The sequence below is a fragment of the Microcaecilia unicolor genome, chromosome 6 (assembly GCF_901765095.1).
Source record: "Microcaecilia unicolor chromosome 6, aMicUni1.1, whole genome shotgun sequence".
In the NCBI taxonomy this organism is placed as follows: domain Eukaryota; kingdom Metazoa; phylum Chordata; class Amphibia; order Gymnophiona; family Siphonopidae; genus Microcaecilia; species Microcaecilia unicolor.
This window is the reverse complement of record NC_044036.1, coordinates 26,640,146-26,654,659: the sequence shown is the minus strand read 5'-3', so window position 1 is coordinate 26,654,659 and position 14,514 is coordinate 26,640,146. Positions and strand designations below refer to the sequence as shown.

The 14,514-nt window shown below is 46.2% G+C and overlaps 1 protein-coding gene across 2 annotated transcripts in view; it reads left to right on the top strand.

Annotated features, from left to right (window-relative positions):
* ORC1 (origin recognition complex subunit 1) overlaps positions 1–14,514 on the top strand; it is a 93,165-nt gene that overhangs the window by 70,221 nt on the left and 8,430 nt on the right. For both annotated transcript variants that reach the window (XM_030206485.1, XM_030206486.1), the window contains one exon: positions 2,606–2,772. In XM_030206485.1, coding sequence (XP_030062345.1) covers positions 2,606–2,772 — 167 coding nt within the window. The remainder of the gene's footprint in view (positions 1–2,605; positions 2,773–14,514) is intronic.

Genomic DNA, 14,514 nt, shown 5'->3' with positions numbered 1-14,514 from the left:
TGGACGGATTCCCCTCCCCCACTTGTGTGGGATGAGCTGGGTTAATTCCCCTCCCCCGTTTCGGCGGTGGTGAGCTGGGCAGAGTGTCCCTTCGTGGGTGTAATTCTCTAAGTGCTGAGTCCTGCGGATGGAGCTTTGATATCGACATACTGAGGAGTTTCCGGCAGCACATGACCACATATAGGGAGGCAAAAGTTTGCTCTCTATCTCCACCTGCTGGTAGATGGACACAACCCACCAGTCTATGGATTGATCAGCTATGATTAATGGAAAGAAAATTATCAGGTATGATTATACATAATTTTACCTTGTAATCAGCTGGACAAATTTCATTCATCAATGGGTCTGCTGCAAATGTTAACCATATCTCTGTTAACCAAAAGGTGTTTTCTAAATTGTAGATAGTTGTTCATGGACTTTAGTACATTAGGTAGGGTATTCCAAATTTTGATGCAGATGTAGGTGAAGCCTGTTGTGTATGTGGTTTGCACTTCAGTCCGTGACATTTGGGAAAGTGGAGGGTGAGATAGGACCTCACGCTAATGGTAGAATTCAGCAGTGGTAGGTTTATTAGGTCAGTCATGTATGTGAAAGGCCAAATATTATTCTGCAAGTCAGTGTGCAGATCTTGAAGGATGTGTGTGCTTTGATGGGTAGCCAATGTAATTTTTGAAGCAGTGGTTTCACACTGAGTCTTGCCGCTGTGTTTTGTGCAGTCTGTAATTTTTTGAGGGTTTGTTCTTCGCAGCCTGTGTGGCTTGCATTGCAGTAGTCTGCAACGTGCTGATCACTGCCAGCTGAATATTGGGCCCACAGAGTTCTTAGAACAGATATTTTTCATATGTATTCAATGGAAATAAGCATAATCTAGCCCTTAAGGATTAGAATTACATAGTAACATAGTAGATGACGGCAGAAAAAGACCTGCATGGTCCATCCAGTCTGCCCAAGATAAAGTCATATGTGTATACCTTACCTTGAATTTGTACCTGTCTTTTTCAGGGCACAGACCGTATAAGTCTGCCCAGCAGCAGTATTTCCCGCCTCCCAACCACCAGTCCCGCCTCCCATCACCGGCTCTGGTACAGACCGTATAAGTCTGCCCTCCCCTATCCTAGCCTCCCAACCACCAACCCCTCTTCCCCCCACCTGGTCAGCCATAATTTAGCTAGTACTGCTGCTTTGTGAAAATTACTTTCTGTGTTGGCTGCACTACTGCTTGTCCAATTGCCAAATGTGGGTATATAGTAGTACCCTGGCATAAACCTTGCAGCAGGAAGTGTAGATCTATCGGATGGGAATACTGTCCTTTTCCATGTTTTTTTTTTTGTTGTTTTTTTTTTACGTTAAATGTTTATTGAATATATGGAACTAGCCATTGAGCCCATGTAAACGGGCTAGTTTTGGAATGGGGGGGGGGGTTCCGAGGCCTCCCCCCGAGGTCGCCGCCGGTAACCCCCCCCCCCCCCCGGCCCGAGCACTGTCTGTTATTGAACTTACATCGCACCACGCAGACGCAGCAGGCACATCAGCAAAGCTGCCATCGGGACGGGCTTCCTTCTCTGCCTGTGTCCCGCCCTCGTGTGACGTAACGCGGCGAGGGCGGGACACAGGCAGAGAAGGAAGCCCGTCCCGATGGCAGCTTTGCTGATGTGCCTGCTGCGTCTGCGTGGTGCGATGTAAGTTCAATAAGAAAGACAGTGCTCGGGCCGGGTGGAGGGGCGGCGGTGGCGGCGACTCCGGGTGGGGGGAGTGGTAGCAGTGACCTCGGGGGGAGGGCGGAACGGTTGCGAGTACGTCTGCGGCATGCGCAGTAGAGACTTCCCGCTCTGTCCCGCCCCCCTCATCACGTATTGATGCAGGGGCGGGGCAGAGAGGGAAGTCTCTACTGCGCATTTGCGAGTGAGTACGACACTCGCCTTTTATATGTTTGATATTTACAAACAGTGTATGCTCATTACAACTTAGCATATTTATGTTTAAAAGTTTTTATTAACAAATAAACACATCCAAACAAGGTGTCTGAAGATTAACATGTCTCACATGGTACAAGTAGCATAATACAACCATATAACAGTAGTATCCCATAACATTATATGTCCATTTGTTTATTTTCACGTCCCCCCCCCCTTTCCCTAACCCACCTCCCTCCCTCCCTGCCTCAAGACACTGTTCACTTATGTGTGTGTGCGTGTTTCCATACATACCCCTCTGTGTGATTTTTCCCTGTAAAATCCATTTAATATCCAAGTCATAAAGTCTTTTAAGATAAGGCTTCTGCCTCTCTGTGTTAATGTCTCTAGCAGACATCCCCAGACTTTTAAGAATTTTTGTTTACAACGGTATGAGCCTTTTGCTTCTTTGGCCTCCCATGCCATCAGCTGATGTATCTGATTGCGCCAATGCCAATACTCAGGCGGGCTTGCAGAGGTCCAAACCTATAATATGCGCTTCCGTGCTACCAAAGACAACTTAGCGTATTTAATCCAACACACTTATATGCAATAAGCTGAGGTTATTAAACCATCTCCCACTGTCCTTTTCCATGTTGCTGTGATCTTAGATGCAGAGAAGGCTCATGCTAAACTTTTCTCTCTCTCTCTAGGTGGCCGCATTATCTGGGGATGCAAGACGCTGCCTTGATATCTGTAGGAGAGCAACTGAAATCGCTGAGTTCTCAAATGGCAAAACAGGATCTCATTTGGTTGGCATGGCACATGCGATGGAGGCGCTAGAGGAAATGTTCTCTTCTTCTTATATAAGTGCAATCAGGTATAGTCAGAATTATGGGAACTTGCTGGAGAGCTAGGATTCTCCTCTCCTCTCTAAATAAATAAATAATAGATATATAGATATAGGATAGTGAAAAATATACACGAAGAGAGAAATGGGATAAGGGAAAAAAATATATATATATGTTTTTATTGCCTTTATCCCATTTCTCTCTACATGTGTATTCTTCACTATCCTAGCTGGTAGGCCTGGGTGACTCAATACCCACACCAGACTGGAGAAGAGATTTTTCCAAGTTGCACCCTCGGTGATGGACCCTCAGTCTGTGAGGTTAGCACACTTATGTAGCAGCAGTTCTCTCTCTCTCTGGGACTGAGGTGACATGTCCAGTCTCAGACAGGGCACTTGGACACCTAAGCCAAGGGTGGAATGACAGTGATCTGAGCCCTCAGGCAATAAGGGGCACTGGCCCTTAACCACCTATTAAAAGTTATTAAATTAGATGAAGGCTATGGGAGAGTGGGCCCTTTTCTGCTGTGGGCCCTCAGGCCCTGCCCTATTGTCCCAGTGGTCCGCCCCTGCCCTAGGCTGTTATGAGCTGGAACATCAGCCCTTCTCTGGATAGCAAAAGCGCTTGTGTTGAAATGATTGTGTTGCCCAGTGGCATAGCTAGGTGGGGCCACGGGGGCCTGCCCCCCCCCCCCCCCCCCAGATTTCATCCAAGCCCCTCATTTTGCTGGCGGGGGTCCCCAACCCCTTCCAGCCAAAGACTTCTTCAGCGCCAGTCTCCTCACTTCCCCCCATCGTCTTGCCGCTCCCCCTGCCGCACCCCACAGCACCAAATACCCCCGTCAGCAAAGGTATTTGGTGCTGTGGGGAGAGGTGGGGAGGTGACGGGGTGGCAGACTAAAATATGCCCCCCCTCAGGCTCTGGCCCCCTCCCAGTGTGAGGTCTGGCTACACCCCTGTTGTTACCTACACCTGGGTTTATATTATGATCAATACATTTTTGATTTGAGAACTCTGAAAATCCCCTAGGTGTCCATGGTAGCTTTATCAGCCTTCACACACCACTATTATTTTACCTGTCTTTGTTTTTCTTGTATCTCCCCATCAGCAAGCCCGGTCATTGTCACCCCTTCCACCACCACACAAACTTTCAGCTATGTTGGTGACTGTGGAAGATTTAGCATTTTGTAGGAATGTGTGCTTAGTATGGGGCTTATTTTTGAAAGAGAAAAACGTCTAAAAAGTGGCATAAAGCAGCATTTGTCCATTTTTCTCACCAAAATGTCCAAATCGCTATTTTGGAAATACATTTTTCAGATGGTTTTTATATGCAGTTCGTCTACAGTGTGTCCAAATCTTAAGGGGGGGTGTTGAGGTGTGGGGGGGGGGGGGAAGTGTTATGGGCAGGATTTGGGCATTCCTAAGACCTGGACGTTTTTGTTTTGTTTCATTTTATGTTTCAACATTTTTATTGGAGACATTTAAATTCTGTCACAATTAGACTAATTAACAGACATTATTTCAGAACAAAACCAATACAGTGACTTCCAGTTAAAGAAACAGTTATACAATTTTCTCTCTATACTCCCCCAACTTTATTCCTTGTTTTGTTTCATTATGGCTGAAAAACTTCCAGGACTAAAACTGAGACTTTTGGAGCTAGACCTGTTTTAATAACGATTAAGCCACAAAAAAGTGCCCTAAATGACCAGATGACCACTGGAGGAATAAAGGAATGACCCCCCCCCCCTTTTAGTCCCCCAGTGGTCACTGACCCTCTCCCATCCCCAAAAGATGTGAAAGAAAGAGTACATATCAGCCTCTATGACAGCCTCAGATGTTATAGCCAGTCCTATTAGAGCAGCAAGCAGGTCCCTGGAGTAGCTTAGTGGATAAGGGGACCCAGGCCCATAATCCACTCTAACTGTTACACTTGTGGTGGAAAGAGTGAGCCCTCCAAAATTCACCAAAAACCTACTGTACCCACATAAAGGTGACACCTGGAGCCATGAGTGCTGTATAGTTGGGTACAGGAGACAAAAACAGTATACACAAATAGCAAAACAAAAAAGAAAAACACAACTGGGCCTTCAAGACTGAAACAACAGCAGTCCTTTATTTAGATCAGACCCAACATGGGCCGTGTTTCAACGTAAGCAATGCCTGCCTCAGGGGTCCAAGTTCAATTTCAAAGTACACAAGTAGGGAGTACACTAAAAACAAGTTCCTAGGTAAGTATACAACTTCCCCACAAGAGAAAAGTCAGAGACTCCTGTGAAACGCCGTCGGTCAGTAAAACCGACTTAGAATATTGTTCCTTTTTAACTTTCATAAAAAAGATTTAAATATAAAATCATAAGTGTTCAAGGTTTCTGAAGATGAGGACAGAGTCTATGGGGATGGGGCAGGGCCGAAGACAGTGCCCACAGGGATGGAGTGGGGACACGGACAGAGCCCACGGGGACAACTTTGCCCCCGTGTCATTCTCTATTCCTGACTGAGAACACAGTGCAGAAACCACAGGGACAACTCAGGACTTTGCTTGGCAATCCAAAACCAACAGCCTGGAAGTGTTGGGGTTGATGGTGGCAGCTCTGGAAGTGGTGGCATGGGCAAGGGAGTACATGTATCCTAAATAGAGCTCTGTCTCCGTGGTAGCTGCAGATGCAGGCACTGCCCCAGATGCTGCTGCTCACTCAGGAGGCTTTGTACAGCCTTTCCTGGTGGTTGTAGACATCTACTCTGCTTAAGGGAGTGGATCTAGAGTCTCCCAAATGGACCCTAGTGATGATGGATGCCAGCTTCACCATTTGGGGAGCTCATTGCCAGGGAGAGGTAGCCCAGGGATGGTGGAGGAGGCAGCTTGATCCATGAACTGACTGGAAGCATGAGCCATTTGTCTGATGCTGAAGGAATTTCTACCGTGGCTTCACGGCAGAACAAGGAAGTCCAAGCGTGGTTAAACAGTGTCACAGAAGTAGCAAATATTAACCATCAAGAAGGAAAATGGAGTTGTCAAGTGTCAGAGGAAGTTAGCATACTGATGGCCTGGGTGGACAAACATTTGGTGGCCTTTTCCGTGGTGTATCTAGTAGGAGTAGATGTGTAGCTGAACTTCCTCAGCAGAAACACCCTAAACTTGGGAAAATTAAATCAGGCAGAGGAGATTTTTGAGTGCATCTTGCAACATTGGGGAAGGCCAGTAATGGATCCTATGGCCATGAGCAGAAGTGCAAAGGTTCCTAGCTTCTTCATTCACAGGAAGGGGAGTGGCTTTCAGAAGGCATAGAAGCTTGGTTCATCTGTGTCAGGCCCACCAAAGGAGGGGGGGCAAGATTCCCCTGACATGGATTTAAAGGGGGACCCAGCTGACCCAATGGCATGGGGGCCCTGGGCTCCTCCATGTTGGGCTAGGGCCCGCCCAGCTGCAGTACTTTGAATGGCTGGTGAGGATGCCCATGCTCCGTCAGCCAAAGAGCTCTGAAGCTTGCCCCTCCCCTGGTGTGAGGAAGTTGGCAACATGCTTTCTAGCATCCGACACCAGCACTCCGCTCATGCTCAGTGGTGTTTCTGGTAGCTATATGTTCGGTTTGGAGAATTTCAAGAGTTGCTGACTTTTTTTTACAGTGACCTCTTCTTGGTGATGTCTCAGGAGAAGATGATTATTTGGCAGGTTTCTTCCTTCCTAAAATGGTTTTGCTCTTCCACATCAGTCGATCTCCTTATAAGCCTTTTTGGGAACAGCTAAGGAATGAAGAAATGAGTTGGAGGCACAGGTTGGATGTGGGTCAGATGATGCATCACTTGAAGAGGATATAGGAGTTTTAGAAGTCTGAGTGCTTATTTATCTTATTTGCAGGAGCTAGAAAGAGGGAGGCAGCCACTAAGGTAATAGTTGTATACTGGATTAAGAAAGATACTACTTTGACGCGTATTGGTCAAGGCTTGCCAGATTTGTCTGTACTGAAGGCTCATTCAACTTTGAGTCAAGAGGCATCACAGGCAGAGCATAGATTTGTAGCACGGCCGCCTGAGCTTCATTGCATTCCTTTGTACACCACTATCGGTTGAATGTTCAGGACAGTTGGGATGCATCCAGCTTTTGGAGTGAGTGTTTTGTTTGCTGGTGTGGTACATCCCACACATCTGGACTGGTCTGGAGGGACAATGAGGAAGGAGAAATTAGATCATACCTGCTAATTTTCTTTCTCTTGAGTCCCTCTAGACCAGTCCAGATATTGATTTCAAAATGAAGAATGGATGGTTGTGTGGGGGCAGGGAAAGCATTAGGTTCTTTCCTTCTGTCTGTCACTGTCTTCAATTCTGTCATAGATATTTCAGGGTTGTCTGTTGTTGGTTATCCCTTGTTTATGTGGGAGAAGTTTCTTGTTGCTATTTTTAAGTAAATGCTAGATGACAGAAGACTACACAGGATATACATATAGGGCCTGATTCAGTAAATGGCACCCAAATTTAAATTTGGACACTGGGGAAAAATAGGCACTCAGTGCTATTCTACAAAGCACAGATTCCCCTGACTAAAATTAAGTGCCAGGACTTATGCCTTCTATAAGCAGGTGTAAATTCTGACATGCATTCCCCCCCCCCCCCCCCCCCCCGCCCCCAATTCTGTAACACGCCGCATAACTTTTGGGAATGACCATGGCCTGTCCATGCCCCTCCTCTGTCCCCCCCCCCCCCTTTTTGGCTTGCATGCCGCGAGCGTTTAGGCTTGGTTCTTTATAGAATTGCACCATAGGCGAGTGCACAACTCCAAATTAGTGCTACTTTTATTTATTTTTTTTTTTCAAAACTAGACCCGATGTCAGCGCCTCTGCCAGCACCCAAGCGGCACAAGCAAGATCCTCGCTCTATCGGGGCGACGGCAGTTGCTTCTGAGATTTCACTCCAGGGTATTATGGAGGAATTGCTTTCCATCAAAGCGCTCTTACAGGAGAATCAAACTTCTCTACGGGACATTAAGGATGAGATTGTAGACATCAAAGTGAATCTATCCACTACAGAGTCTCGCACTTCAGTGCTAGAGAGTAAATCGGAATGTCAGGAAAACCTCCTTAAGGGCTTACAAAAGAAAGTCACGGCTGTGGACTTCCTACAAAAAGATGTTGAAGACCTGCATAATAGGCTTCGGAGAAATTCAATTCGGCTGGTCGGCTTGCCGGAGGGAGCAGAGGGTCTGCATTTGATCACCTTCCTAGAAGATTTCTTGCCGAAATTGTTGGGCCTTAACGTGGAGCAGCGGTTAGAAATTGAACAGGCGAATAGAATGCCATCTTTCAAACGGCTGTCTCGGTCTGCGCCGAGGCCTGTTGTTATCAAATTCCTCCGCTATCCGACAGCGTTACTCTGTCTGCAGCGAGCTAAACTAAAGGCTCCACTTACCTATGATGGTGCGAAGATATTCATTTTTCCGGATCTCATTAAAGCTACTGTTCAGAGAAGGAGGGCTTTTCTGCTGTTTAGGGATCGATTGAAAGACCTTGGAGCGCAGTATGGTCTGCTTTACCCGGCGCGGATGCGAGTGACTGTTCATAACACCACTAGAAGTTTTTTTTTTTTTTATTTTATAGAAGTCTTTATTGGATATTGTTAACACATAATAAAGCATATGCAGTTCCATACAGTACTATTTTGTACAAAGCATGGCGTATCTAACAGGAACTTATAAACAAACAGGTCAACATGAACATTATTTGTGTCCGCTCTAGGTCTACTATCATTTTGACTCCAAATATTTTTTTTATTTTTACAGATTAGTTCCTACCCTCTCCAACCCGACCCCCCCCCCTACTTTGTCTTGTCCCCCCCCATGTGTACCCCCCTAGCCCCCCCCCCCCCCCCGTCAGTTCCCTCTATCCCTCATCCACCCCTCCGTCAACCAGAACGTGCATTCAAAAAGGGGGTCCATATCTTTTCCCATTTCGGCAACATTCTGTTTTTAACAGCCATCAGTCTCTCCATCTCACAGATATAGCGTACTTTGGTGATCCACTTTACCAGAGAGGGAACCCCTGGAGATTTCCAATGTTGTGCTAAATTAAGTCGAGCTGCATGCAAGGCCCCCCTCGCTAGCAACCATTGGTGAGTTAGCAACCCCTCGGGCCTCTGCCCCAGTATAAAGACCAGCGGATGCCAATGCACAGATTTTCCCACCCACCTCTGAAGACGTGACTGCACGCCCTTCCAATAGGCCTTTGCCTTAGTGCAAGTCCACCAAATGTGTCCCATAGTCCCCACTTCACCGCATTGTCTCCAACATGTTTTTGGCATTGCAGGAAACATATGGCTCAGGCGAGCCGGAGTAAGATACCATCTGTAAAACACTTTAATGGCATTTTCTTTCATATACACAGCAGAGGCTGATCGCAATATCCCCCTCTCTATTTTCAACCACTCCCCGTCCGAAAGGACGAACTGCAATTCCTGCTCCCACTTCCTCCTATGTACCAAGGATGGAATTTGTCGCGACGCCAGCACTCGATACAGGTAAGTAATCATCCCACGTGTACTCCTAGGGGTTACACAGATCTCCTCCATCGGGTGCACCTCCCTCCCTAAGCACTTACCGTATATAGCCCCCTTCAGGAAGTGTTGCAACTGCAAGTAGCCGTATTGGTCATTAGGGTTAAGTTTATAATCTTCCTGTAATGTCGCGAAAGGGATCACATTCTCTCCAATATGGAGCTGCCCTAGCATATCAAGACCTACTTTCACCCATTTGCTAAACGGCGTGCTCCCCACTCCCGGCTCGAATAGAGGATTGTCCACTATTGGCGCCAGTCCCGAGACAGGAGGACATCTCTCCGGAAACATAAGATCCCAGTAGTAAAAAGTGGCCTGCACCGGCGGAGGAAATCTAGCAACCTGTCCTCGATATTTATCCGCGAGCCACATTAAATGCCCCAACTTACGGGACCCTATCAAAGACTGCTCTATGTGTACCCACAGCTTGTGGTCCTCACACCTGAACCATTCAACAGCTGACCTGGCCTGTGCAGCTCCGTAGTACCAATATAGGTTAGGCACCCCCAGCCCTCCAACCTGTGTACTCTTGTATAGTAGGGCCCTTGGTAACCTCGGCTTCTTCCGGTTCCACGTAAATCTAATCAACATATCCTGTAAGCTAGACAAAAAGGACCGAGAAACCCGCAATGGTAAAACCTGAAATAAGTACAAGAGGCGCGGCAGAATATTCATTTTAATTGCCGCAATTCGGCCCAACCAAGACAAGCCTATGTTAGCCCACCTATCCAAATCTGTACGTAGAGCCCTCTGAAGGTCCAGGTAATTGAGTGCAAATAATTCCGAGAGATCTCTAGGGATCCTAACCCCCAGATAGCGTATGTCTCTGTCTGACCATTTAAATGCAAATGAGGTTTTCAACACTGCTTTCATCTGTGGCGGTATCCCCACCTCTAATCCCATGGACTTAGAAGCATTCAATTTATAACCAGATATCTGAGAATATCGCTCTATTTCTTTAATCAAATTGGGTAAGGAGATCAGTGGTTTGGTCAAAGACATGAGCACGTCATCAGCAAATAATGCGATTTTATACTCATGAGCTCCCACGGGTATACCACTAATGTCCACATTTTCTCTTATAGCCGCCGCTAACGGCTCCATGGCCAGAGCGAAGAGCAGTGGGGAAAGCGGACAACCCTGTCTAGTTCCTCTCCCCAGGGTAAACGCACCAGAAAGCCCCCCATTAATTTTTACACAAGCCTGCGGCGACGTGTATAAAGCCTGAATCCAGGCCCGGTAGAAGGGACCTATCCCAAATCTATTCAGGACAGAGTCTAAGTACCCCCAATGAACCCGATCGAAGGCCTTTTCAGCATCCAGTCCTAGCAACACCATCGGACAAGCCTTCCTCTGAGCCGCATAGAGCAGATCTATAGTTCTGCGTATATTATCCATTGCCTGTCTCTGCGGAACAAAGCCCACCTGATCCGGGTGGATTAACTCAGGAAGAATCCTCCCCAGACGATTGGCGAGTACCTTAGCTAAAATTTTTATGTCTGTATTCAATATAGAAATAGGACGATAAGAAGCACAGTCAGTTTTGTCCTTGTCAGGTTTCGGGATAACCGCCACCCAAGCTTCCATCATCGTCCTTGGAAAGGAAACTCCCTCCCTAACCGAATTAAGTATCAACACCAAGTAGGGTACCAACACCTCAGCAAAGGTCCTAAAGAACTCATTCGTGAAGCCATCTAGGCCCGGCACCTTCCCCGTCGGTAATGCTTTAATTACCTGCAACACCTCGTCCGTCGTCACAGGGGCATCCAGCTCTAACTGCTGTTTTGCCGACAAAACTGGTAATTTCCTATCCTTCAAATATCCATCAATTTCCCCCGTCTGTACATCAGCATCCTTCTCATAAAGAGTCTCATAAAATTTGGCAAAGCGATCCCTAATCTGGGCAGAGCTATGCAACATGGCGCCCCTATCGTCCTTCACTCGCAGAATTTGTCTATCTACTCTCAACTTTCTAAGTTTTGCCGCAAGCACTCTCCCCGGCTTGTTAGAACATTCATACTGTACTTGCCTCAAACGCGCATTCACAAATTTCAAACTGTCTTCATGTAACGCATTCAACTCCAAGCGTCCCGTTTGCAGCTTTCGATAGGCAGACACTGAGCCAGAAGCCCTGTAGGCCTGCTCCAAGACAGTTACTCTCTCCATACACTGTTTCAAACTTTCTTTATGCACTCTGGATTTCTGACTAGCACACTTAATAAAATATCCTCTCGAAACTGCTTTAAAGGCATCCCAGACAATGCCCAGAGACGGTCCAGAGTCCAAGTTATTATCAAAGTACTCCTTCAAGACTGGTTTAAAATTGGCTACAATGTCTGGGTCCTGCAACAGACAGTTGTTAAATGTCCATCTGCAGTCCCTGTGCTCCTCCCTCAATGAAGGAAGAACTGCCCAGGCCGGTGCATGGTCAGATATTGTGATAGAGCCTATGTTAGTATCACCTCCCCCATCTGTCAAAGTTTTATCCAAAAAGACATAGTCAAGTCTAGAATAGGAGAGATGAACATGTGAATAGAAAGTGTAATCTCTTCCTCTGGGGTGCCCCAGCCTCCAACCATCGTACAATCCCATAACATCCACAAAGTTCCTTAAGGCCTGGGCAATTTTATAGTCAAGAGGGGTCGGAGAGGCAGATTATCTATCCCAGGCTGCATGGTGGCATTGAAATCCCCTGCCACCAGCAATTTGCCTCGAGCAAAAATCTGTAACTCCTTTTGAAGATGAACAAAGAATTTTTCCTGCCTCTCATTTGGGGCGTAAACACATGCTAGGGTATATTCTTCTTGTTCCAGCATGACATGCAAGAAGAGAAATCGGCCCTCAGAATCCCTCTTTTGGTGCAATATTTGCACCTGTACATTCTTATGAAACATAATGGCCACCCCTCTTTTCTTGGCCTCCTTTACATCAGAAGCAAAATACATTTTCGGGTATTGTCTAGAGGATACAACCCCCTCATGTCTTTTTAACAGATGAGTCTCCTGCACAAAGACCACTTGCGGATGCAACAAACTGAGTTCACGCCACAGAGCATGTCTTTTATGTGGAGAATTCAGCCCTTTAACATTGTATGTAAGAATCTTAAAGTTTGTCATTTGGTTTTTCCCGGTAAGCAAACATGAATAACAGAAGGAACTGACTCTCAACCAAATCCCCCCCCCCCCCCCTCCTCCCTCGGAAAACTTTCTCCCCTACTGACGGTCTTTTCGCCATCTTAATCCCCATCCCCCCCTGACTCCCACCACTAGCCCAGGACATCACTCCTAAGCTAGGAGAAAAGAGAGAAAGAACACACTCCCCAAAGACTACCCCCGGTTCCCCCCGTCTACAACTCCCACCCCCAACACCACTAGAAGTTTTGAGGATCCTCAGCTTTTGGAATCCTTCCTGGACTCGTTTAGAAAGTGAATTTTATGGTGCCTGCGTGTTTCTTTTAATGTTTACTGTTTGAAGTTTTCTCCAGATGCCTGTACTAAGGGGGGGGGGGGGGGATATCACTCCCCTCTAATTCCTGCAATGTTGTTCTCTCACACTGCAGTCTGCTGGCTTGCCGATATTCTTTGCTGATACTTGTATTTCTGGCAGTCTGTAACTTTGTGGGTCTTCGGTTTTGTAACTGTTGATGTTAGTTCTCTGTATCTAATTAGAGGATTGGGCGGTATTTAGCTCTAATTTCCCACTCCCATGATATCTCGATATCTGTGCGTGGCTTGCACTTTTTTTTCTTTTTTCTTGTTCTGTTTTCAGGGGTTTCTCTGTGTTTGTTTTTTTTTTAAATTTGGGTACTCCTGATATTCTCATGGCAATACCTATGTTTCTGACTCTTTTAAAAAGTCTGTATCTTTCCAGTGCGTGTGTTATTCCAGCTGGGTAGAGCTTTTGTGTGTTTCACGCGCTCGTGTTTACCATACATTGTGTATGTGGATATTCCTGGTAGTGGGGATAGCATTTCTTTGTTGTTTTCAGCTGTTACTCTCATTTGAATTTTATTGTAGTGGTTGCATGTCACAACAGACTTTCTCTCTTGCAGCTTTGGTCCCAGGGGGGCATTATGTATTGTTAGCAGTCGTTTTCTCTAGATGCTTGTACTGCCGGGGGCATCACTCCTCCTCTTACTGCTCCTATTGTTTTCTCACACTGCAGTCTGCCCGTTCACTAATACTTTCTGAGGGTTCTTGTAATCTCTGGCAGTCTGCTACCCTGAAGGTCTCTGGTTTTGTGGCAGTGCAGTTCCTGCCTTCTCTGTGGAGGGGTTTGCAGTTTCTAGGATTTTATTTCTCTTCTATGTACCTCTTCTGGTCTCTCTACTTTTTGCATAGTCCCCTACGTAGTTTTCCAGTGATATTCCATGCCTGCGATGGCCTTTTTCATGATTGGTTCCTGTGAACCTAACCTGTACTTATATTGTCTTTAGATGAAAATAGTCTCTCTTAATGTACAAGGTTTAAATAATCCTATAAAACGTAAGAAGGTTTTGCTGTATTTTAGAGGGCTGCAGGTTGATATCATTCTAGTTCAGGAGACGCATCTTCTTGCATCCGATGTGGTGGGATTCCAAGACCAGTTCTATTCTCTGGTTGCTGCCTCCTCCGCGGTGCATAAAAAGAATGGAGTTGCAATTCTTGCTCGCACCTCCCTTCCACTTTCCATTATAAAGCAGTGCTCTGATACTGAGGGGAGATGGATACTAGTGAACTTAAAACTGCACGATTCTACTTGGTTAGTAGGGACCTTGTATGCACCGAATTCTGACTCTCCCTTGTTTTTTCATAATATAATTACTGAGATTGTTTCCTTTGGAGCCAGCAATATTCTACTAGGTGGTGACTTTAATCAAGTGCAGGATGTTATTCTGGATAGGAAATCCACCTGTCCTCCTAGGCTGTCGAAATCATTGGATAAGATCCGGGATCTTAAGACCTCTCTGGGATTGGTGGACCCCTGACGTCTCTTTCATCCCACAGAGAAAGATTTTACTTTTTACTCTCCTCCGCATGGGAGTTTTTCAAGGATTGACTACTTTTTAATCTCCTCGAATTTGTTGCCACATATAAGTAGTTCAGAAATACTGAGTAAGGTTCTCTCAGATCACTCACCAGTGTGTCTTAGTTTAACTGCGGTATTGCCTAGTCGGAGTGCACCACCTTGGAGGTTTAATTCTCTGCTGTTGCAGGATGATCGCTTTGTTCAATTTATTAAATCCAAGAT